General features: G+C 40.8%; 1 protein-coding gene across 2 annotated transcripts in view; it reads right to left on the bottom strand.

The window, feature by feature from the left end:
* The window catches only part of slc35f3b (solute carrier family 35 member F3b), a 50,466-nt gene that overhangs the window by 6,450 nt on the left and 20,219 nt on the right, over positions 1-23,797 (bottom strand). Inside the window, exons 1-2 of one of the 2 annotated variants that reach the window (XM_075477560.1) lie at positions 13,471-13,701; positions 2,183-2,522 (exon numbers count right to left, since the gene is read on the bottom strand). In XM_075477560.1, the coding sequence (XP_075333675.1) occupies positions 2,183-2,522; positions 13,471-13,546 (416 nt within the window). In that variant the 5' untranslated portion in view covers positions 13,547-13,701. Of the gene's footprint in view, positions 1-2,182; positions 2,523-13,470; positions 13,702-23,797 lie in introns of those variants that run through there. The other variant, XM_075477552.1, reaches the window with a different exon arrangement.

The following is a 23,797-nucleotide window of genomic DNA, read 5'->3' as shown; positions in this document are numbered from 1 at the left end:
GAGACACAAAGCTATTCATATGCACAAGTTGAATATCAAAGGCAAAGATGCAACGGCTCAGCAGTCTGTGTTATAAAACAGAGGAATCGAACTGTGTAAGTTAGTATCACATTTCCTCATAGTGGTCATGTCGATTGTGTTACTACATTTACTGCACAATAGAGACTATGTTGCTCTGCTGTGATGCCAAGAAGGATTCATTTTACCCCTAAACAACAAGAGCTCAAACTCCACCCTGGATCAAAACCGAACAATTGTGTATTTCTCACTGCTAACTCTCACAGCACGGTTGAGTTCTAACATTTATTCTGAGAGCATCTGGCCCCGTGAAAGCGATGAAACAGCAATAACTGAGGAGTGTCCTGCTGGATTCTGCGGAGCAGCATCACTGGAACAGCATTGCTCACACCATCTCCATACAAACAACGCTAATTCAGCGAATTCTCTCTGAGAAAGAATAAGAAGACACTGAATTTTGATTATCAAACAAATAATCATTTCAAGAATGAATGATAATGTATTCTCAGCTTCAATCTGGTCTGTGAAGGAGAGGAGTTCAATATGGAATAACCAAGAACAGTCAAAACTCGTAAAACTGATTATAAGTCTGTTTATTACGGCAGCAATATATCCTAAAACAACATCGAGTTAGTGCAACAGAGAAGACCTACAAGTGAAAGGGAGCTTTTAGGTTTTAAGACATAGGTCAAATTTCTCAAATGTCATCTCTTGGTCTTTATTTCTTTTCTTTCAGAGATCCACCAGAGGATACGGTGTGAATAAACAACACAGGAAAGAGAAGCTTTGATAATCAGATCACATCGGCTCCGGCCGAAGGGTGAGAGCCCCAGATCCCTGTGTAAGCCCTCAGAGAAAGGAAGATTTACATCTCAGAGCTGAATAGGAAACACAGAACTAAAGCGGCCAGCTCACCCGCACACCTTCAACCCCGCCAGCCTCTTTGCCTCTTTGTACTCCAGCTCCACAGCGGGTAGCAGAGATAAGATTGTCAACAGGAAGCTGGCTCATAATCGAATTAAAGAAAGAGGGCAGCCACTGTTATACCAATTAAGAAGTGTGTTAAGCTATTTTCCTAAATTTCCCCACACACACAGTGGTAGGCAGCTTGTAGACAGCTCATCTAATTTATGTTTGATGTCTCATTTTATTTGTAACCTCTGGTTAGTTAAGATGGCGGTTGTGACTTGACAAAAAGGAAGTCAAGGAAAAGATTTTATTTTAAAAATGACTAGCAACGTTTTCAGCTTGTCTTGAGACCCTTTTGGGGGATGGATTTACTAAGATGAATCATTGGTATGAATCTCCCGTTCACTAAATGGTAAATGGTAAATTTTCCACACATGTTGAAACCTCATCCATTTTCAATGTGGTTTTCATTTATGCATTCACACCAATACTCAAACAGCTCCTTCACTGATTTCTATTCGCTGCATTGCACTCTGGTCTACTTAGGTTTCTGCAAACATGTTTTCTCTTCTATTGTGAAACAGCAGTTGCTGAAGTCAGTTAATGTAGACAGAAACCAGCGTCATATGGTTTTAATTGACAATTTCTACCGGAAAGGCTGTTGTCAGTTAAGCTTCAAATTGTTTGCCAAATACCAAATCGTTATCTGTGGTGAATTTTTATTTGACAATAGATTTCTTCTGGCAGGAATTGACATTTAACAACAACATTTGACAGGGGATGGAATATTTTGCATCATCGTTTCATTGAAAGGTCAGCGACTGCCCGAGGCCAAGTTTTACAACAGACTGTCGGATGTTTTACTCCAGAATCTTATGCCGTCCTTCTCTCATGATGGTGTTTACTTTGTGCACCACCATGTTTCAGGGTAGTGATGCTGGTGAAGCCAAGTCTCTGAGTCCAACAACTCTGATTAGATGATTAAAAGCTTTAATCGTGGTCTTTTATAGAGTCTAGGTGACCTCTTTTGCACCTTCTTCTTGCTGAAGTGAAGCCCATAGAGACCATTCCTCAGCGGTGCCCTCTGCAGTGTCTGCCTTGAGATGCTTGTCATAGAATTAGTTGGATTCATCTGGATGGCCTTTCGAGCCAGAAGAAATAGTATTGGTTCAATTTAAACTGGTGCAGTTAGGAGTAAGTTTTGATTTACCCCTTGCTTGTTTGTTTGGTTGTGATGCGGTGTGAGTCTTCTAACCTGAATCTCTGTCTGGGTGTCTGCCTCTCCGGACTCTTGCACACGTGGCCGATGTAATAGAGGGGGAAGAAGAGGCAGTTCCAGGTAGTGGCGAACCAGGTGAGGGTGAACGGGGCATCAAACTGCTTAAAGGTCAGTTTGGCCAGCTGGGTGGAGCCTGCCCAAGACGAGCACACGCACATCACCATGGCCACCCCCCACAGGGCCTTCTGCGCCTGTACGGCTGTTACTCTGATGCAACAGTGGAGCCTCCCTCTGTTAGTGCCGGACTCTGTCCCAGCTGCTCCAGCCGACTGTACGTCTGTGGTGCCCACCACACTCTCTCTGGTGCGGTCTTCTCCTGTAGATAAAAACGCACATATTACAAAAAAAAATAAACACTCACACGTTATGATCTCTCACCTTATTTAAATATGTTATCACATTAAACCTTTCCTATTCAAACACATTTTCTCTACAAACAAAAACTATGTGGACTTACTGCTTGCATTTAGCTGCATGTTTAAGCTAAGAAGCAAAGAAGCACATTCTAATTCGTGAGAGTGACTTCATGCCACCCATGCCCTTTTTTTTTACAGATAAAAATAGCTGCTTTTGTGGTTTAAATGAACTTGAAAGTAATCAATCAGACATCTGAGTTAAAAATATGGTGATTGAGTGTGATAGGCGGCCGCCAAACAGAGGACAAAAGAGGTCGGATCTGATATCCAATCCAAGACGACCTTTTCTCCAACCCGATGAGTTGCAGTGGTATGTGTGTTTTCACTAAGCGCACACAAAGGCACACACACAGCAACCCTTTAACTTTTTCTATGTTTCCTGTCAAAACCTGATAGCCTTCATATGTCTTCAGTAAGGAGTGAATTGTGTTGACCTGCTGTCTTCCATCCCACTCACAGTCACTCCGTTGCTACAAAATTGATTCTCTCACCAAGGTCATTTTGTTCCCCACATTCTTACAAACAAACACACCATCTGCTTACTCCTCTAAAAAGTTCAGCTATGGATGGATAATCATGTGTTAAAGTATAAAAGTAAATAAGCTGAAAAGCATTACACAAGCTCCTCCCCTGAATGGACATTTATTCATTTTGCAGGTAACAATAGTCAAGTAACAATAGACAAGTCAAGTGCTTTATTAATAATACATTAACATTTCTTGGGTGAGACAGCATGCCCCATATCAGCTTTGTTTCATAACAGCTGTATTATAAGTGTCATGGATCTTCTGTGGCTTCCTTCCAAAGAGTAAAAAGGAGGGATGTCCCTGATGATGCTTCTAGAGGTAATGATGTACCAGAGGGAACCTTTTACTGATTCATCTCCACTGTGCGCTGCTGACTGGAATACTGAATGCACTTCAAGAAGCCTAAATAAGACAAGAATACATCAATGTTGGATCGGACTTATGCTGTAGAAATGATCATTGTACTGCTTAAGCGGGACATGGAACCCTCTCCTAATAATGTTGTCGTCCTGTTTGAGATCGTTGCTATATAAGTAGCACAAATGGCACAGCTGGTCACCACATGAATGAGATCTGTGATACCAACCGAGTCTTTGATAAGCAGTTTGCTCAGAATTTTTGGTCAGAGCTGCATAAGGGGCCATCCATCACGCTCGATGAGGCGGCTCTTTCTCCCCGGTATAGAGCTGCGTCTGACCTTGCCAGGTGGTCTCATCAGATCACAGATTAACTGCACTAATGACCATCGCCTCTAATGCTAATACCTCAGCTTCCCCAGGCTACATAATGAATGGCTGCAGGATTCAGATTCTGTTTACCTATTGCAAACAAAGACATTTTTTCAAAAAATAAAGATGAAATGAAGCAGCATTGTTTAAGCATCCTGATCAATGTCTTCTGCTGCAAAAGCGCACGACATCCCTGACAGCCCAGAGGCAAGTTTGGCAGCGACAAAAGATGAAAATAGGTAATTGTCTTTTCTTGTGATAAAATGAGGAATCAGCAAGGAGCATAAAAAGAGGCGGGCCTACGTGGAAGTATATGAAAGTCTTGAGCACAAGGGCGGGAGTTATGTTTCTTTATTACGAGCTCCAAAGCCTCTTTGTATTGTTCTGAAGGTCACCTCTTGTTTATGCTGCACATTTTTTTTTTCCTACCCGGGCCTCCGTCCCACAGCACGCAGTGCCGACCACTTCCCTGTACTGCACCACAGCGTAATCTTTCAAATGCAGCCGTGGGCCAAGCCATTCAACTCCAAGAAAGGCTCAGGGGCCCAGCTTAGCAATAGAGTGGAGCCACGACAATCTAAGTAATAAAGAACAGCCCAGAGTCTACACCGAAGCTGTTACGATACTCAAATGGATTACACTCTTTATTCAATTAAACAGTCATTAGAATATTAACTAAAACTCTGGTGATAAAATGTTCAGACTTTACACAATGTTACCACTGGAGCCCAGGCAGATGATTTACAGGTAATACACTTCTTCTACACTTATACTGACTGTGAGTAATGGTACCATATCGACTCTGAGCGCTGATGAACAACATGGAGCAGAGCTGAGCTCATCAGTGTGAGGGTGCTAGGTGAATGGACAAGCTGAGCAAGATAGAAATGCCTCTCTGCTAATGCCTCTTGAAGCAATTACTGCTTCAAATGAAACACCTAGAAAAGGTCTGTAACAGCTGGATTGTTAAGTGGAAGCTCTTAACCTCAACAGTTTATAATCAAACATATGATGTCCACAACAGGATGCATACAGCACAGAGAACAGCCTGCATCATCTCATCAATAAGCCTTCTGACCATTAAGCCTGTTTAGATTTAGATTTAATCTAACCCAAAAGGCAAATATCTCCATTTGTCCAACCCCTTCTATGTCTAAATGCACTTAAACGAATCCGAACAGGAATCTGTGAAATTACTGGAGACAGGATAAGAGTGTTTGACCTGCTTGTAGGACCCACACTGATCTGATCTGACAGCTGTATATGGCTTGTTGCCCCTTTAAATGTATTCATTCCCATCCATAAATTTTAAAAAAAGACGTCCACCCTACTGGGAGATTTTGCTGTGACTTGGAGGCAGAGAGGATCATATTATTGCTCTGTTGGTTTTTCTCCCTTATTTACATTAAAGAGGAAAATCCACTTGTTTTTGGGGGATACATATATGCTTAAAGTTCCAGTCTTCCTCAGAATAAAGGCAAAGTTATATCAACCTTTGTTCTATGTGCTAATTTGTCTGCCTGTAGTATTTCAACGCACTGAGCACCTCATAAGTTGTTTATTGAATGTGCGTCATACTCCAGTAGTGCCCGGGGGATGCTGAGATTTATCTTGCCATTAGCGAGACGCTTTTCCAGCTTTTTCTTCCCCCTCAGTCCATGCTTCCCTGATGATTCCTGACCGGCTTCACTCCCACTTCTGCTCTCCTCCCTCCCCCTGCAGCCTCTGCAGTGCAGATCTCTCCTGCTGATAGCTGCAAATCCCAAACGTGCCAGCAGAGCCCTGCCTGACTGCTTGCTCTTGCACGTCACAAAACTTGGCCGTGACAGGCCGCGAATGTCCCTCTGTTCTGCCCCCGGGCAGGCCGTCACCCACGCCATCCACCCGTCTTTCTCTTGCACTGCTACCGTCAGAGTGAGAATGAGAATCCTTGCAGGCAGCATTAGGCTTGTGTTGGTTTGCCAGGGTGGCCATGTCAGAGTCAGAAACGCTTCACTGGGAGCTCAGTTAAGTGGGAGACCCTCTTTGGGACTGGGGGAGAACTGCAACACTCTGCCTCGGTGATCCAAGAAGGTAAACAGATAAATCATCTACACACACTTCAGAGGAACGTTTCTCCTCGTCTGACTGCTGGCTCACCTTCGTTATCAATATGAATTGACTTGTGTAACTAACTGTCATGCTTATAATCAAAGATTGCAGTGTGAATTTCTTGTATGGCTGCAAGCATACTTTCCATTGCTTTAAATCAATACCTTCAAAGGACTAAAGAGAGCAGTTTTAGACGGCTGGAAGAAAGTCAAAAGCACGATTTGTTATGGGTGTATCAATCAAGATGAAAAACAGGCAAACAAATGATTGGCAAAGGAAACAAAAGGAACAAAAATCGTTGTTCATCATCCTGACTTGTCTATGGGTGTCACACAGCATCAGTCAAAGAAAATAATATAAATAGACCCTTCAATCCCCTCTTGACTTATTTGGTTTGTCATTTCTGGCATGTAAGTCAAAGATGGAGTCGTGGAGAGAAGGTGGCCTGTGTTTGAACAGTGAGGTACATTGTAGAGATGTTTATGATGTACAAAGAGGAGCAGGAGTTTGATCATGGCAGAGACAGTCACACAGACAGACAGCGGTCACCGTCTCTGTAATCTCAACACCTGACAGACAGTGGGAGTGTGATACTCGGCTGTGACAGCTTGGTCAGGTCAACCTGTCAGTAAGAGGCCGTTCAACACGCCAGAGCAGAGTACTCAAGTCAAGTCTGTCAAGTCTGTCCGACTCAATAACACAACGGCGGAAAACACACCCTGCTGCGTCATCCAGCTGATAGGCTGGACTGCATGGGCAGAGGGGACAAAGGCCCCAGAGGGCAGACAAGAGTGGGACAAATGTTACTGATCCCACTCGCCTTCAGTCCCGATCTCTTTCTCCTTCAGCCTCGAAGGACAACGAAGCAACTTCCTCGCAGAGCAGCAAACTTGTTTGTTGGACTGCCTTGACCTGCACAGCTGCCACAACAGATGCTCGTGGTACAGGTCAATGCTGCGGCCCTGTGACGCCCCATCAGTTGAAGACACCACAAAACACCGTCTGCCACCAGGTGGATGCGTTGTAGGGGTCTGTGCACTGTGCGTTACAGCAGATTAACAGCCTTAAAATGATATCACATTTGGCATCAGATACACATACTGTCACACCCCCAGTGTTTAAAAAGTCCCTCCCTTTTTCTTGCAGTCCTATACAAGAGTGAATATAGGGTGATTGACCTGCACTTTAACAGACTGGCATGAGTCCCAGCACTTTCCGCGACTAATCAGTGTTTAATAGATTGGCCACAGCATCCCTGTTGAAGTAATGGATAGGCAACCACCGCAGGTGTACACTGAGTGGCAGCCCAAACAATAGTTTTACTTCCCCTCTACCCTCCAGTGATAACACAGGCACTCCTTTAATGTTACATTAAGCTGAGTTAACACTATTTTTCAATGGGTTTTAAACAAATCCATCGTGTCAGTGATCAGAGGCGATTTGTTAGCTTTCTAATGACGTCTTAAGAAAAAAGTATGTTTACCAAACAGCTGCCAAGTCAGTCACTTTCACAGATTAAATGCAGCAAAGCACAATTCTGGTGTGTGACACAATATTTTCTTTATCAATATGTCAAACTATTTGTAACACTAAGCTTTTCTCCGTACCTTCAGACTGACAGACAGACAGGGAGTCTTCCTGCTTCCTAACAAAATCTTCCGGATCAACTCCATCAGTGTAGGATTACGACTTTGAGATTCCTCTTTAAATGTTTTTGTAAAACAGATGAAAAAAAACTCTTCAACACTGTTACGTAGGCATAGACAAATAAAATGTTAAATTCAATAAAAGGCCAAGCATTATATTTGGTGTGACATCACGTCTGCATACTCCCTCTGATTTTGATGAACCTGTGGAAAAGCTTGGCCTCTTCAAAAAATCAACAGCCCTGTCATTGTGCATTCACCGCACACTGATCAGACAAAAAAGGCTTTTAGAATTAATTCGTAAGAAGACGCCTCGTTGATGCTTCTCTGACAACCAAATAAGTCAAATCCAGTTACCTCCAAGGGTTGAAAGTGCTTCAGTAAACCGCACTTTAATGGAGCTTCAAAAGGAAACCGACAAAATGAAAGTCATCACGGCTGACCAAAATTGTGCTGATGTTCACATAGCTATGTTTCACCTGTTTAGACAGATGAAGCTTTATTTCCATACGCAGGTTGCTGCTGCTCACACAAAGCCTGAACGCACATTAACATACAAATAAGAACACATGCAAAAAACCCAAAGATGCAATCTCTGTCACTGAAATTGAATTTTTTTTCTTTGTCTACCACCGAAGACGATGTTTCATGTGTTTGTGTTCATCACCTTAGTCGTGATATTTGCTTGACTTGTGGAATAGTCTGTGGTAAAGGCTGCTGTTGTTTCAATAAATGCACATAGTTCAGAAAGATAAAACACTATGCAAGTAGAGGAGCGGCCAAGTTAACAAACTTTACATCCACCTGAGAATATTCCCACTAAAAGCTGGGAGTTGTCTTTCCTGGATCGCATAAAGTATCATAAAAGTCTGGGAGCAGACAGAATGAAGTAAACTGCAGAGAGACACACGCAATCAAATGGATTGGGTGAGACACAGAGAGTTTTGTCATACCACTGAGAAACACTTTCTTAGGTCCGACACTGCCATCAGCAAGTTCCTTATCTGTGTCTGAAGGTTAATTAGCTACAGCCTGACCAACACACAGTAACTTATAGTCAAGACGAATGAGGCCCTAGGGGTTAACTGTTAGTTAATGACTTCATAATTTCACACAATTTAGATTTTCTTTTTCTGACAGAAACATGGTTAACAGAGAGCACAAGTGCTACTGTTCTTAATGAAGCAGCCCCCCCAAACTTTAGTTTTATGGATAAATGCCGAAATGGGAGGAAAGGTGGGGGGGAGGCTGCCTTATTTAAAGATACATTCCAGTGTAAAGAGATCTCATTTGGTGAATTCACTTCTTTTGAATATCTTAGTTTTATTTTAAATGGTGTTCCTAAAATCCTGTTCTTAATCATTTACAGATCTCCAGGATACTGTGCAAGTTTTATGGATGATTTTTCTGAATTATTGTCTGTTATTTCGACTGATTTTAACCATTTTGTCTTGGGATTTTAACATTCACATAGATAACATGACGGATGGTAATGCCAAAGAATTTTCTTCTGTGCTGGACATGTTTGGTTTGTGGCAACATGTAACAGAACCAACCCACCTTCGAGGTCACATTTTGGACCTGGTCATTTCTAAAGGTGTTGATATTTCTTCTGTTGTGGTTATTGATTTGGCCTTGTCTGACCATTTTTGTATTTTATTTGATTTACATATTACTCAGAATGTTCAAACAACCAGCTTCTCAGTTAAGAAGAGGTACATCAATGAGAAAACAAGTGCTCAGTTTAGGGAGGCCATAGCTATGTTACCAACAATGAGCGCAGAGTCGGTTGAAGGAATGCTGGATCATTTTAACTTGAAAATTTTGAATGTAATGGAAGCTGTTGCACCGATAAGAATCAAGAGCACCTTGATCAAACAGAAAACCCCATGGAGAAACACCACTACGGTCAAAAACCTGAAAAGAGAATGCAGGAAAGCTGAATGTAAATGGAGGAAAACAAAGCTTCAGATTCACTATGAGCTGTACAAACAAAGCCTGCGTAGTTATAACAATGAGCTGTGCAAGGCCAGACAGCTGCATTTATCTGAAATGATTAATAAGAATGTCAACAATTCTCGAACTCTGTTTGCTATGGTTGAAAAACTCACAAATCCTCCTGAACAGTCAAACCCAGACCTAACCCCAAATGCAACGAATTTGCCAACTTTTTTAGCCAAAAAATCAAAACGATTAGACAAAACATTCACGCAACACAGACAAACAAAAAAACTAATCTGTGTCTAAAACCTAGAAATAACTCTGACGTTATGTCACAATTTAATATTGTTAATTTAAAAATCCTAGAGGAAACAGTTCGGCATATGAAATCAACAACTTGCACTCTGGACATAATACCATCCGACTTTTTAAAAACTGTTTTTACCTCAGTAGAAAGTGATCTCCTACAAATAGTTAACAGCTCACTGGCATCAGGCATTTTTCCCAAGTCACTAAAGACAGCTGCCATTAAGCCACTCCTAAAGAAGAGAACTCTAGACGCCTCTATGATGAACAACTACAGACCTGTCTCTAATCTCTCTTTTATATCTAAGATTATTGAGAAAGTTGTATTTAACCAGCTCAACGACTTTCTGAATGAAAGTGGAAGTCTTGATAACTTTCAATCAGGCTTCAGACGTCATCACAGCACTGAAACAGCTCTGGTCAAAGTGTTAAACGACATTAGGTTGAATACTGATTCTGGGAATGTTTCAGTCCTGGTTCTGTTGGACCTCAGCGCTGCGTTTGATACTGTAGATCACAGAATCCTGTTGCACAGGCTGGAAAACTGGGTTGGACTTTCTGGAGCGGTCCTTAACTGGTTCAGGTCCTACTTAGAAGGCCGGAGTTATTTTGTTACAATTGGCAGCTATGAATCTGAGCGAGTGGCCATGACTTGTGGAGTCCCCCAGGGGTCAATTCTTGGACCTCTTCTGTTTAACTTGTATATGCTCCCTTTGGGTCAGATATTGCAGAATTTTAACATCAATTATCACAGTTATGCAGACGATACACAACTTTATGTGTCTCTGTCACCGGACGACTGCAGCCCAGCAGACGTACTGTGTCAGTGTCTGGAGGAAATAAACACCTGGATGAGAGAGAATTTTCTACAATTAAATGAAGACAAAACTGAGATCATTCTGTTTGGTAGCAAAGAGAAGAGGGTCAGCGTTGGTACATATCTTGAGAGGTGATGGTTTCCAAATCCCAGAACGGTTTATGCCCAAAATACATCTGTGATATGTTCAGAGAATATAAAGCCAGCAGAGCTCTTAGATCCAAGGACTCAGGTCAGCTGGTCCAGTCCAGAGTCCAGACTAAACATGGAGAAGCAGCATTTAGCTGTTATGCTGCAAACAAGTGGAACAAACTGCCAGTGGAGATTAAGCTTTCACCAAATGGAGACATTTTTAAATCCAGGTTAAAGACATTTCTGTTCTCATGTGTCTATGCATGAAATATATTTTAACTTATCTAGACTGTTGCTTGTTTTTAAATTCATTTAAATTATTTTATTTGTTTGTCTTTATATTCTTTTATGTATTTTTAATGCTTCTTACACTCCCTGCTGCAATGCTTTTATTTTATGTAAAGCACTTTGAATTGTTTGTACATGAAATGTGCTATATAAATAAATTTGATTTGATTTGATTTGATTATTCATAAATCCAAGCTTCCTTTGGGACTTTTGAACACTGAATCACCTTTAAAAGAAGCCTGTTCTGTTTCAAAGCATGTATTATTAAGTTAAAGGGATTAATAGGACTTCTCTGAAAATCTTGCCCTTGCTTCTTGCAACACAGAAACAAAGCAGGCGCTCTTCAATGACACAGACTCATTTAAGGAGAAATCAATAATTATTGCCCGTGGATTGTTGGTTGGCGAATTTGTCTCTAAAATCACACAAAAAAAGCAGTGATTACTTCAAAAGATTGCCTCGAATCTCACACCAGGCCCCAGGATACAGCAGTATATTTCTTACCAAGATGACTTTCCACTGAAACTGGTGTCAGCATCGATCGGTGGCTTTTCTACCCTCTCCCCAAAGAACAAGGCATGACTGCCCTAAAATAACTGAGGATTACTGACAGTATTGAGGAAACTGAAACGTCATGTTCAAGTTAGATAAACAGCCAATTAGACTCCTGGCTTTGGTTTCATATTGCTGAATATGTTGCAGATTTCCCTCAGATAAGACTGTGCACTCTTTCACTAATATTCCTCATTAAACTGCAAATAATAACTGGACACAAAAAGAGAGAAGAAGAAAGAGATACCACTCGGGATTCAAAACCGCAAAAAATAACTCTTTGTCAGCTGGGTGCAGGTTGTTAGTGAGGAGAACAGAGGTTTTTGGAGCTGCTGTTATATAAGCACCAGAGGCTCTGGGAAGCTGTGTTGATCCGTTGCAGCCCCCTGTGATTCCCCCTCTCCTTCAAAGCAGAGCTGCTGATACAAGGAGCTGAATGCTCATATCACAAACTTTACAGCTTTGACTCATCCCAACAGTTTACAATACTTTATCACCCCAGACACGCACATGTCAAATCCTTGCTTTATCCACAGCTCTGTGACACAGCGTGGCTTTCGTAAAATTTTCAACCCGCAGATGCTTGTTAAATAGGTGCCAACCATCTCAGTAATTCTGGGAAAAAAACATTTACTTTCTGACTTTTTTACACTAATAAGCTTAGGATCCTTGGCAGTCCAGTAGCACTGAGTTTATTCTGAGTTGATCCAGGATGTCTTGCACCTAAATATATGCAACACTTTAGACCGCTCAGGCGTCTTTCTAGATTATTTAATCTTCATAATCTTTCTGCAGAGCCCATGTAACATGCAAGAAACTGTCTCAAAATGTCCCACATTTCAGCAGCTGTAACAGTCATTTAGCATGGACACGCTTTCACATAAATACCTCACACTCTTGTGAGCTTCTAAAGAGCAGCCAGTTCAGTCTATACTTTGTGCTCATACTAAACACTGAGAACATTTAAAAGGGAGGTAGCCACTGTACTCGCTCAAAGCGCCAGGACAGGGGTGCTGAAGATGCCGCAGCACAAACAGAGCATCATTTGCTACATGCCCACAATGAGTCAAAGAAGTGTTCTCCCTTAATGCTGACAGCTGGAAATGCCCGTTTCCTACAGTACCTGTGCTCCTACAGAGCAGAAGGAAACTAAGACAAGGTAGAGAGACCCAGTAGATAAGAGTGACCTTTCATGAAAAAGAGGCAGATTGAAGGAGAGTCACAGATTATCTACATGGAGCATTAACATGTAGCCTGCTGGGCTCCAGTCCCAGTTGCTGTGGCACAATGCTCTGGCATTTTGCTGTGACTCTTGCAGCCTGTGATAGGTGGAGGGTGGGCAGAGGGGAATCCCTGCTGCAATAACAACTTCAGACACTCCCTTGGGACCAGCAGGGTTTGACACATCAGGACACCATAAGTCACGCTTTTTTCCCCCTCCCTCAATGTCTCTATAGATTAATGATTGAGATCAATTTTGAGCGCAATTTTTAGGTGTTTTAACAACATAACATATATTGAAAGACGAACTAGTAATAAAAACGATTAAAGTCTGAGTACATCAGTCGTGCACGGGAAATCATTTTGGATGCTGTCCAATGACAAAATGCTCAAATGCTGCATCCGATTTCAAGTTGCGCGCAGGGTTCGTTCCCCTGCTCCCTCATCTTGGTCACAGTGTAATTTTGTTAAAGTTGATTCGTGTGTGTTGAATGAGAGCCGTGAGTTGTCTTTAATGGCAAACAAAGCTGCATTCCCATCCAAAGATGTTCAGCTGCGCGGGTTCAAACGCAGCCTAAATGGATAAGAACTCTCCCTACCTTCCACTTTGGTGAGGGTGAGCACCGGACTGTTGCAGGCTGACAGTGGGGCAACCCTTGCGGAGTGTTTCTTCATGATGATGAGCTCGGGTGGGCTGAGCTCCAAACCGCTTCGACTACATCCCTGAAGCTGATTTGATGCAGACACCAGACCTCTTGATGGGACCCCTTACAGCCGGTATCCCGCTCCGTGTCCCCTCGCATCCATCCGACTCCCTGTTGATATTTTTTTTTCCCCTATCTCTGTCGTATCCCCCCACCCCTCCGCTCGCCTTTCCCGCCCCAAATCTATATGCAGTGCGTCCTGGCTGCTCTCTCCCTCACGCAATTCGGCATTTGCTGCAATTCGCCAACGTCACGTATTAACCGGTCTCACAACCACGTCCCACCGCGCAACACCCGCTGCCCCCCCGACCCCCACCAAGCCTGAGAGAATAGAGATTGCATGGAAAATAAAAGGACTGGAGCGCTGACCCGGGGGCGTGCAGGCAAACTCTCAGGCTATAAGGAATGGGAATGGGGGGGGCGTTTAGCCCCCAAACGCGGGTAAATCAAATTATGATAAGAAGAACTAATCCTTTATCTGAAAATCATGTTGAATCCTCATTATCAAAGGTCAGAAGATGGCAATTCAACCTGCTTTTAAAGCTTTTTCATTATCATTATTTATATTGTTTTCAGCTATAATGACAATTTTAGACTACAATCTTTGTGGTACATTTATAAATAGAATACTTCTCCTCTGTCTGCCAACCTGAAGACCAAAAAAGGTCTGCAGACCTAAAAAAAAAAAATTTAAAAAAAGCTCTGCATGCAAGACACCTCGCGAATTTCACATAACTAAAAGAATACAACAGAAAGAATGACAACAACACCAATAAAAATACCCGAAACAGGAAGTGAATGACTCTGACTGGCTACAAGACTGGTGTCAAAACTTTTTCTTTTTGCGTTTTTCCTGTTTTTTTTTTTTTTAAAGTCTGTTCTATTCAATAACTGTTAAAAGACGAAACTGTAACTCGTCTTGTTCAGATTATTCTGGAAACACTCTGGAAATCACATCATTACTCTACTATCAGGTTTTCACCTCAGTTAGGTGCCCTAACGTTTGCTGCATATTTCTTATAGATAATAAATTAACAATCACTGTGCAAAACTAAAAAAAAAAAAAAAGCAAGGGAATCACCATATTTATGTAATAAATCTCACAAGTTTCTGCTTTTTCTCATTTTGTATCTTTTCATTCATCCATCTGTTCCATATTCCATGTACAGCTTCTGGTGCATCAGCTACCTAGCAGCACAGAGTTCTAATCCAGTCCTAGTTCTTCGTGCTGCATTAAATAGAAAGCTTTTATGAAGCCACATGGAATCAAGGATTGTAATGACAATGAAACATTCTGGTCTAATATACAGCAAAAGATGGCAGAAACACTGAATATCTTAATGACTTAATGAAAACTAAAGAGGATTGGTTATGTTGAGGAGGTGCTCTAACAAAAATCTAACTGTGCCAATTGGTTCAGCCACTGCTGTGCTTCTGTCTGGAACAACCTGCACATTAGTGACTGCAACTGAACGTGCTCCCAGCATCCTGCCAGAACTCTGACATCACTTTCCTTTGCCATGATTGCCACTTTACCAAAGTCAGTTTCTTTTGGTAAAAGTGTAACATTTTCAGGCTCTTCCACGGGTCAACATAGAGGCGCTGAACACATTGCAAATTGTTCCATGGCTCTAGTCTGCTTAGACTTTCAGTTAACAGCACAAACTGGTTTTGAAGCCTGAAGTCAAAATCCAGACCTTCACATTAAGTTTAATCACACTTTTAAAGAGATGAGAGACAAGTGCTGGTGTGGCAGCGGGTCAACTGAAAGTGTGGCCAAGTGCATCTTTATTGTGTCACACCATGTGTCGTTTGTGTTTTACCCCCAAAAGGTCTTTATCCACTAAGAGATCATAGGTGAGAGGAAAGCGAGAGAAAAGCATCTGAGAGTCTGCGCTGAGGAAACCTCTGCTTTACCTCTGACTCAACTGTAATGTCATTAAAGACATATTATTGTGTCTGCAGAGGCTCTGCATATGTCTTTGAAATCCACTGAGTGTGAGCATGTCTAAAGGAAGCTCTGCTGAATAATTCACTACTTAGACAGTACCTCACATTAAAGCAAGAGTCCCCTCCCCTGCCAAACTAGGACAGGAAGCTCTAAAAACACTCTGCCCAGACACAATTTGGCAACCGAATCCACTGGATTTTCTACTAGTTTCCACTGCTTCCCACCCTGCCTGTGTTTAGGTTTAAAAATGGGAAATCTCAGGCGAAGCGGAGGGGGTGGGGGTGCGTGTAAAAGAGCAGCACAGGAAGGATAAACCTTACAAACACATCACCTATGACTTGTGTTTTTGTGTGTGTGTGTGTCTGTGTGAGCCCCACTCAATCTCTGCACCTGCCTACTGGCTTTTGAGAACTAATGCTTTCAATTTATAGCTTAGTATGACGAGAACATGACGTTCGAGTGCATGTGATAATATTGGTAGAAAAGATGGGGAGGTGAAAAAAAGGCAGAGAGGTGAGATCATGAAAATATGCCACTCAGTGACTCATCGACTTTTATCTGCAAACAGAGAGGAGGATCAAACCAGTCTGTGCACTGAGACACCACATGACAACTCCCTCTCTGTTACACACTATATAGGGATAAATGTGGATGAGCAATAAGGAAGTGTAAAAAGCCAAATCCTTTGAGGTCCCTGCATCAGCAGAGCCTTTCTACCCAGAGCCTGAAGGAGGCAGATTAACAATGAGCAATGAGAGGCGACCGTTCTTCCATGTACACTGAAATGTTCCAGCACACCAAAGACCGGCTTGTTCTTTTCTCTCTTTTGTTTATTCATGCTGAATAATAAAGGAAGCCACAGTCGCCCCTTTCCAGGTCAAACGATCCTTAACTGAAATGGTGTGTGATGTTCCTACTAATGGTCGGACATATAAAAACACTCCTCCTTAAGCTTTTCTGAGATACAACAAATGCATCTACAATAGGCAACCTGCATTTCTGAACTGAGGTGGGTGAAGAGGAGAGGGGTGGATTTAGCTTTAGATTCAGAATAAGTTAAAACAAAAAGCTTTAAGTCAATAACTTAAGCGTTCGAGTGGAGTCATAAGAGATCAGACTGTATGTTTACAAGTGATCAGTTCTAATCCACCTCAAGGTCAGATCTGTTGATCTCTAAACTATCTACTCTGAACAAAATACACAGCATTTCCCAGTGTTGCGGAGGAAAATTGACTGGATATCATAATAATATTCCTTATTATTACCTCTGACTGCATGTGGCGGAAGAAAATGGGTTGATCTGAGAAATTTTATTGATTGTGCATAAAGGAGCTTCAGCTGCAAATTCTATACAGATCAATTTAAAGTGGCAGATGATTCGCTCGGACCGCGAGAAGGTGTTTCTAAGAGTTAACGATTTCTTGCTGTTTGACATAAATGGACCTATAATGCCTGTGTGAGTAAATCTGCCAGACGTAATCTGTGTACCACAGTTGTACGTACTGCATCTCTGCCAAGGCATTAACAGATTTGTTATTGGCATGTCCTATTCAATGAGAGAGCTAATCCGGATTTAAGAGAAATCCATACCTTGTTTAACACCAGTAACAACTACTTAATGCTGGCCATACCATGCTGACATCAAGACTCCATTATGATCTTTGCCTGTGAGTTTCATATGTTGAGTCAGATTCATACACCTAAAAAGTATGTTGAAGCTTGTATAAACATATGGTAAATGGGACACTCCTGATACCTGTTGAACATCAGCAATGGGAGCCTTTCATCCCTAGCTTTAGTATTAAGCTAATCTTAGCGCGAAAGCACAGTTAACAGATACCTTGATACACATAGAAATGACAGAAATGTAATGGATTTAATCCGGAATCACTTTCTTGGTTCCTTTCTGTAACTTTCCCCAGGACAATAAAATGGCACGTAACCAGGTTTTGCAGCATGAGTAAAAGAGATGGAGACCTGATCACATAAAGAAAAAATAAAATAGGTCACTCAATTTTAATCTTGCTATAAATATTAATAGTGTGTTCATTATTAATGACATCAACTACTGCCAGTGATTTGCTAGTTTTTGATCTATAGACAGCATCTTGTTGTCTACTTCTATTTAGAGAGAAAATAAGTGTACTTTTCATCTTATTTTCATCTTCTCTCCCTACCTCCTATGTTCCAGTTTAGGTGGTTTCGGCCCCTGCTCTGTATTTGAAACAGATGCCGGGTGTGAGAACAGAAGAAGGAGGGCTATGGCAGGATGGAGTCCTTAATAATGGCTTGTCTGAAGCAATGGAAAGTTGACGTCAAATGAATGTTTCCTCATCCTGGGCCGTACATATTTTCAGAAGAGCTACGGCGCTGCCAGGGTGCTGCAACAAACATCAGTTTGTTGGATTTATAGCCTCAGTGGGGTCCCCTTTGAGTTAGAAAACAGTACGCAGAACACTTTCCCCATTTTGGTTATTTTGCAGAGCAACATGGTGGCACAATTTGCACTGATATGCATGACACTGATTGAGCTGATCATGTATCAATAGATATTGGATTTATATATACAATCAGTTTGTTTTTTCTTTGAATATCCTTTTACAAACCCTGTGTTGTTTTGTGAAATCACTACTTTTTTTTTTGCAATATTGTCTTTCTTCTCTGCTGGAAAACCTAGCCTAACCCAGCCTAAGTATTTCAGAATCGAAAATCAATATCAATTTGATCAAATAGGTCCAAAATGCTTGCATAGTTAAGCTTTTCTGTTGCTGTCCACAGAGAAGACTGTTGGTTTGTAGCTGTCCTCAAACCTACCATTTCACGTCTTTGTGTTGCCTGAAGGTATGCTGAATACTAAATTAGCCTCCAGCTGCTCAGTTTATGAGTGGCAACCAATTTTAAACTTTTATGAACATTTTAATTCTGTAACCTACTTACATGCATCCAGGCAACCAGTTGAGGAAAAAATTAGAAAAACCAACACCCATCTGAACCATTTTCCAACATTAGTGCACACATGGATTACACAGATCAATATCTTGATTATTCTGTTATGAAATAGAAGGAACCCTAACCCTAACCCGCTTTCTCATAACTGAAACGGTCAAATATTCAGTTAGAAAGCAACAAATCTCCATACTTGTGCTTCTTTGTTTAAAAAAATATCACACAACTTATTAGTTTAACCAACACTGTACTGCCTATGCAGCCCAACACATAAACAATCGGATGATCCCTTTGTGAGTACATGGGTCAATGAGCTTATGACCAGCTCCCATTCAAAACACAGTGTTGTCTCGGAAGAAGACAGAGAGAGCCAGACAGGCTGCAACTTTATATTATGTAGCTTCATCTTAATTACAGCCACATCTAATGAAGTCCAACGCCATCTACAGTATTAAATGCACGTACTCATACCCAGGGATAGCCCTCATGATTAAACTCTGCCCCTATGGCCTGTACTTCATCATTGAGTGTGTGCTGCTATTAAATTTACATCCCTCCAGAGGGATCAGCCCCGACAGCACATTTCTTCTTTCCAATTAAGGTTGTGTCAGAGCCACCATACGTGATGTCTTATTAACTTTTATGGGGACTTCAGACGCCCCGGAGGTTACTCTATGCAATATATGTCTCTGTGTACTGTACTACACATACACATAATATTCATGTCAATTAGGAAGAGCATAAATGTAACTTGACGCATAGAGAAGGAAATTAGAGAATGATTGCAAACCTTATGTGTATGAAATTGTTTTATTGGAATCAAGATCCCACTATTTTTTCCCTGAACAATAAATGCTACAGACAACAGTGCAGTAAGAATATCTGCTTAGTTTTCATGTATACGTTTTCTCTTTTCATAATCGCCTTGTGGAAGCTTTAAATTAGCTGAGATCAATGTTCAGATAATCTAGTCCAATTGCCGCTCTTGCTCGAGGACCAGCGGTCTCTCTGTAAAGACCACAAGACTTCTGTGAGCATGTGGAAGTACAATTCTTTGTTAAAAGGTGTTTGTATTTAATCTTTTATTTGATCAGGACATTTTTTGCACTGTACACCCTGCTCAACCTTTACCATCCTGCTCTCCCTGATGGTCTGGTGATTAAAACTTCCACTTTTAAACATCTAACCAGCAACCTAATGCTGTTGATGTAAACTTAAGCTTTTCTTGAGGAGTAGGCTACGAGATGCAACGGGTTTTGAGGTTAGAGCACAACTGAAATGGTCATAGTTGTGCTTGTAAAATTGCATTTCAGAAAGATGATATCAAACCATTTTTCTCTGCAGGAACAAGGAGACCGATCCTTGCACTCTCACTGGTCCTCCATCTGGATATTTTCCCTACAATAAATGACACTGGCTCCCTCTGTTGTCAAAATTCAGTATAAATTTGGGGCAGGCAACTTCACGCATATGAAACAAAGTGGAAAGTAAATTCAATTAGCATTTTTCACCTGTACAGCTTTCCCTTTTCACTCGTGGCAAAGGTAATTAACAATGTACGTATAGAAATACTTTAAATGCTTTAATCGCTTGAAGAATCTTGCTATAATGTTTCCTGCAAAGCTATCTAAAAATCTACGCATTCAAGCTCTTTTCATTTTTCCAAACGTTGGCAGTGGGATCAATGTATATCAAAAGTAGTTTGAGGTCAGTTTAAAACATCCCATCTTTTCCTTTTCAAGCATTCTTTTGTGTTTATATTCGTGTACATTATTGTTCTAAACGGCTTATTTCAAACCAAATAGTCTCATACTAGGTAACACTATAGAAAGGGCTTGGTATGTATTACATTTAACAATACCAGAAGCGGTATGGCTGCCCGACAGTATGACAGAACCTCCACCATATTTTACTGTGCTTACCATATTTTTGTTTGTCGCAGCAGATTTTTTGCAATAATTGTACACTTCTAGGCCTTTATCTAATTAAGCCATCCTCAGTTCAGTGTGTGGTAAAAGCTTTTGGCTAAAACAACAACTACAGGTCAAACCGGGTCATGCAGAAGCGCTTTAGACATCATGTGCTGAACACATTTGTTCAGTTTTATGACTTCTTGATAACTTTTAACATCTTTGGTGATTGCCTTGTGGCTGTTAGTCATGTTTTTTTGGGGTTTTTATCGGTTGATAAGACAATTTCTGAAGTCCTCTGACACCTCTGTTGTCTCCAACGTGGTGTAAAATATAGCGGATACAACCAGCTCCTTCTAATACAGTAAAACCATCTTGCATGAGTCAATTCTGCTCATTTAATTGCACAGTGCTTTATGTTTTCTTTTTTTTTCATTTAGATTTAAGACAAAATTTATATACATTAAAAGGGTGCTAATGATTGTGCTCAACGTACAGTTTAAATCTTGATTTTTAATTTTTTTCACTTTGTGAAATCATTGTTGTTTGTCACAAACTCTGGACATTTTGTTCCCATTCATAATTCAGGCTGCCAATAACTCGACTAGGACTGTACATTTTTAACATTCAAAGCTTCCTCCCAGCTGTTTCTGCTAGAGCTGCTCTTTGAACCGCACTTATCTCACAGTGCTTGAAATTACTCAGATTGTTCTAAATTGCTGTAATTAAGGGCTATCATTAAAAAAAAGAAAAGAAAAGCTTTTCTCCACCTCCTATTTTTATACATCAGGCTATTGGTTAGGACTGAACAAAAATGTGGGCATGTGGTTCAAACCTATTATGTTATATACATTTTTTTATTCTATAGTGAAGTAGTTTTAAAAATAAGAAAAGATGTTCTTCAAGGATGTAATCACACGCTGTTATGTCAGAGGAAGAAAAAAAACAATAATTTTGTGTACGTACAGTACTTTTACAAAGGAATTCAGGCTCTGCAGTCAAACTCGCGAACACACTAAGAATAATGAGCAATTTAAGCACGCACTCTTATGAAAGTGATCACATCTAGGGTCATAACAATTTATTCTTCTGCCTGTCTGGTCCTACGTCCAATTCTTCTGCTCTTAAGCCACAAAGAAAAAAAAGAAACACTGCAGTGTGCCTACTGTGCCTGTAGAGTGCACTGTGACCACATGCATTTAGACAAATGTGACCTGGTGTAGGGTTTGGATGAAAAATGGCCATCAAAATCAAGCTGCAGCCCAGCAGTGAAGAAAACAGTAGGTGAGCTGTAATGAAAGGTAATAGAGTGACCCAGAAAAACAGATCAAACAGACACACAAAACCTTCAGAATAGTACGAGGTAACAACAGATACAATAAAAAAATGTTTTTTAAAAAGTTTCCAGATGAAAAACACACACATTCAGATTCACATTGGCAAAAAAATGTTACAGAGGGGTTGCTCTTTGTAGTCATTTCTCTCTGTGTCCTTTCTGGAAACATGTTAAAGCACTGTTGCAATGTGAGAGTCTCCCTTCAAGTTGCTAAACTTATTTTTCTGCAGACATCCCTCATTGTCAGGTGACACAAAGCTGCAAATAGATCAGGGTGGCCCGAGAAAGTATTGGCCATTCACTATGCAGCCATGCACGGCAGGTTTCTAAAAACAGGAACACAGCCTAGAATAGAATTTTTTTTAGCCAAAAGCTTAAAGTAAAAGATAAAATTATGGATAGAAGTGTGCACCTTTTTAGGACGAATGGCAGTTACATTGGATTAAAGCCTTATGCATGACTTGTTTATCATGTAGATTTAGAGGAATTTGACAGACAGCAGAGCTAAAAAAAAATGCCTTATTATGTGTTAAACTGCAGTTGGACTAAAGGAAAAATAGAGGAAATTTAAAAGATAAGACCAAATTATGCCCCTAAAACAGCAGAACATTGTAGTTTTTAACTCATTTTACATAGATACGCATTACTCATTTGCTTCTCTGGCAAACATTTACAGCTAAGGACAGTATATTTAGGGTTGATTCAAAATAACTGCAAACCCATTATTCATTGTAATGAAGTTTGTAATGTTTTTAATGTTAAACACTGACGCAAAACCACTGCTTTTTAGCCTCGAGACTTTTGGCTATTTTGAAATGAATCCAAATCAGAACATATTCAATAACAGTTCATTTGCATAAGCAAACATAACACCCTGTTAATATTATGAACAGCAATAGAGTCCTTCAGCACAGAGAAGTAAACTATGCATTATATACCAGAGCACTCGCCGTGAATTAACACAAGACAAGTATATAATAGACAGATTATACATAATACACAGCAAGTGATGTACCCTACATGCATGAGGCCAATGTGTCTAAATACATTACAGGAGATGAAACAGCTTTCATGAACTACTGCAATGCAGGTTATTTTACATCCATACTGTTGGAAATGTTAATGAACATGAATCGCAATGAGGGATTGTGAATTATATAAACAGGCTTCACTGAACTTTCCTTTTCCCCTTAATCTTTTATATAGCTTTATTGATCCCTCAAGCAGAAAAGGTTTCTTTCCCTCTTCTCTTCTTTGTGAATTAGCCCAAGCATGTTACCACGGATTAAAAGATGTCGAGAAATGAGGGAGGAGACATTTTTTGTTGCTTTAACACCTGATGGAAAGGCAGTGGGACCAACGGCTGACGTTCTGTTTGGAGGCAACTTGACAAACAGATCCTGCAGCGAATAAATTCCCTAACAGTGACAACAGTGACAAGGAAACAACCCTGCCCTCAATGTTGGAAACCTGCTGAAACATTTTTCCTCATCACTTTTACAGAAACAGCCGTCAGCTGTCTTCACCACCAGTGACAGGGGGCCTTAAATGAGGGCTCAACAAATCTCCATCTTTGTAATGGATGGTGCCGTGGAGACTGGTGATAGAACTGTGCACAACTAAGAGCTGTGAAATAACAGTAATAAAACACACCTGAGATTCTGCACCTAATTATACTGAGTTTTGGTGATTTTAATCACTTTTGCTTCAACATAATTGAGCCTGGCAGCTCAGAAAAAAAGTGACAAGAGATGGTAAATAATTCAACTCTGATGTAACAGTAGGCTCTAACCTATGAATAAAAAAAAATCAATCAAAATACAGTGGGAGCTGCAAAGTCTTTCTCATCTGTCAAAAGAAGAGGTTAATTTAGTCATGTATATTCACATCATCAATAAGCTTCTGATCTGTTAGTTTTTGTCTTTGAAGTGTTTAGATTAGATGCTGTGTCCAGGCGGGTCGCTTTCAACTCTGATACAACTGGTTTCTGATCAGCAAACCAAGCTTTGCGTCCACTACAGCAGCAGGTGTTTGGAGACCCTTCAAAAAGCCAAACAGGTGTCCATGCTGTCAGTAGTG

The sequence above is a fragment of the Odontesthes bonariensis genome, chromosome 2, assembly GCF_027942865.1.
Source record: "Odontesthes bonariensis isolate fOdoBon6 chromosome 2, fOdoBon6.hap1, whole genome shotgun sequence".
Taxonomy (NCBI): Eukaryota; Metazoa; Chordata; class Actinopteri; order Atheriniformes; family Atherinopsidae; genus Odontesthes; species Odontesthes bonariensis.
Note: the sequence above shows the minus strand (reverse complement) of the source record. Positions and strands in the feature narration are given on the sequence as shown.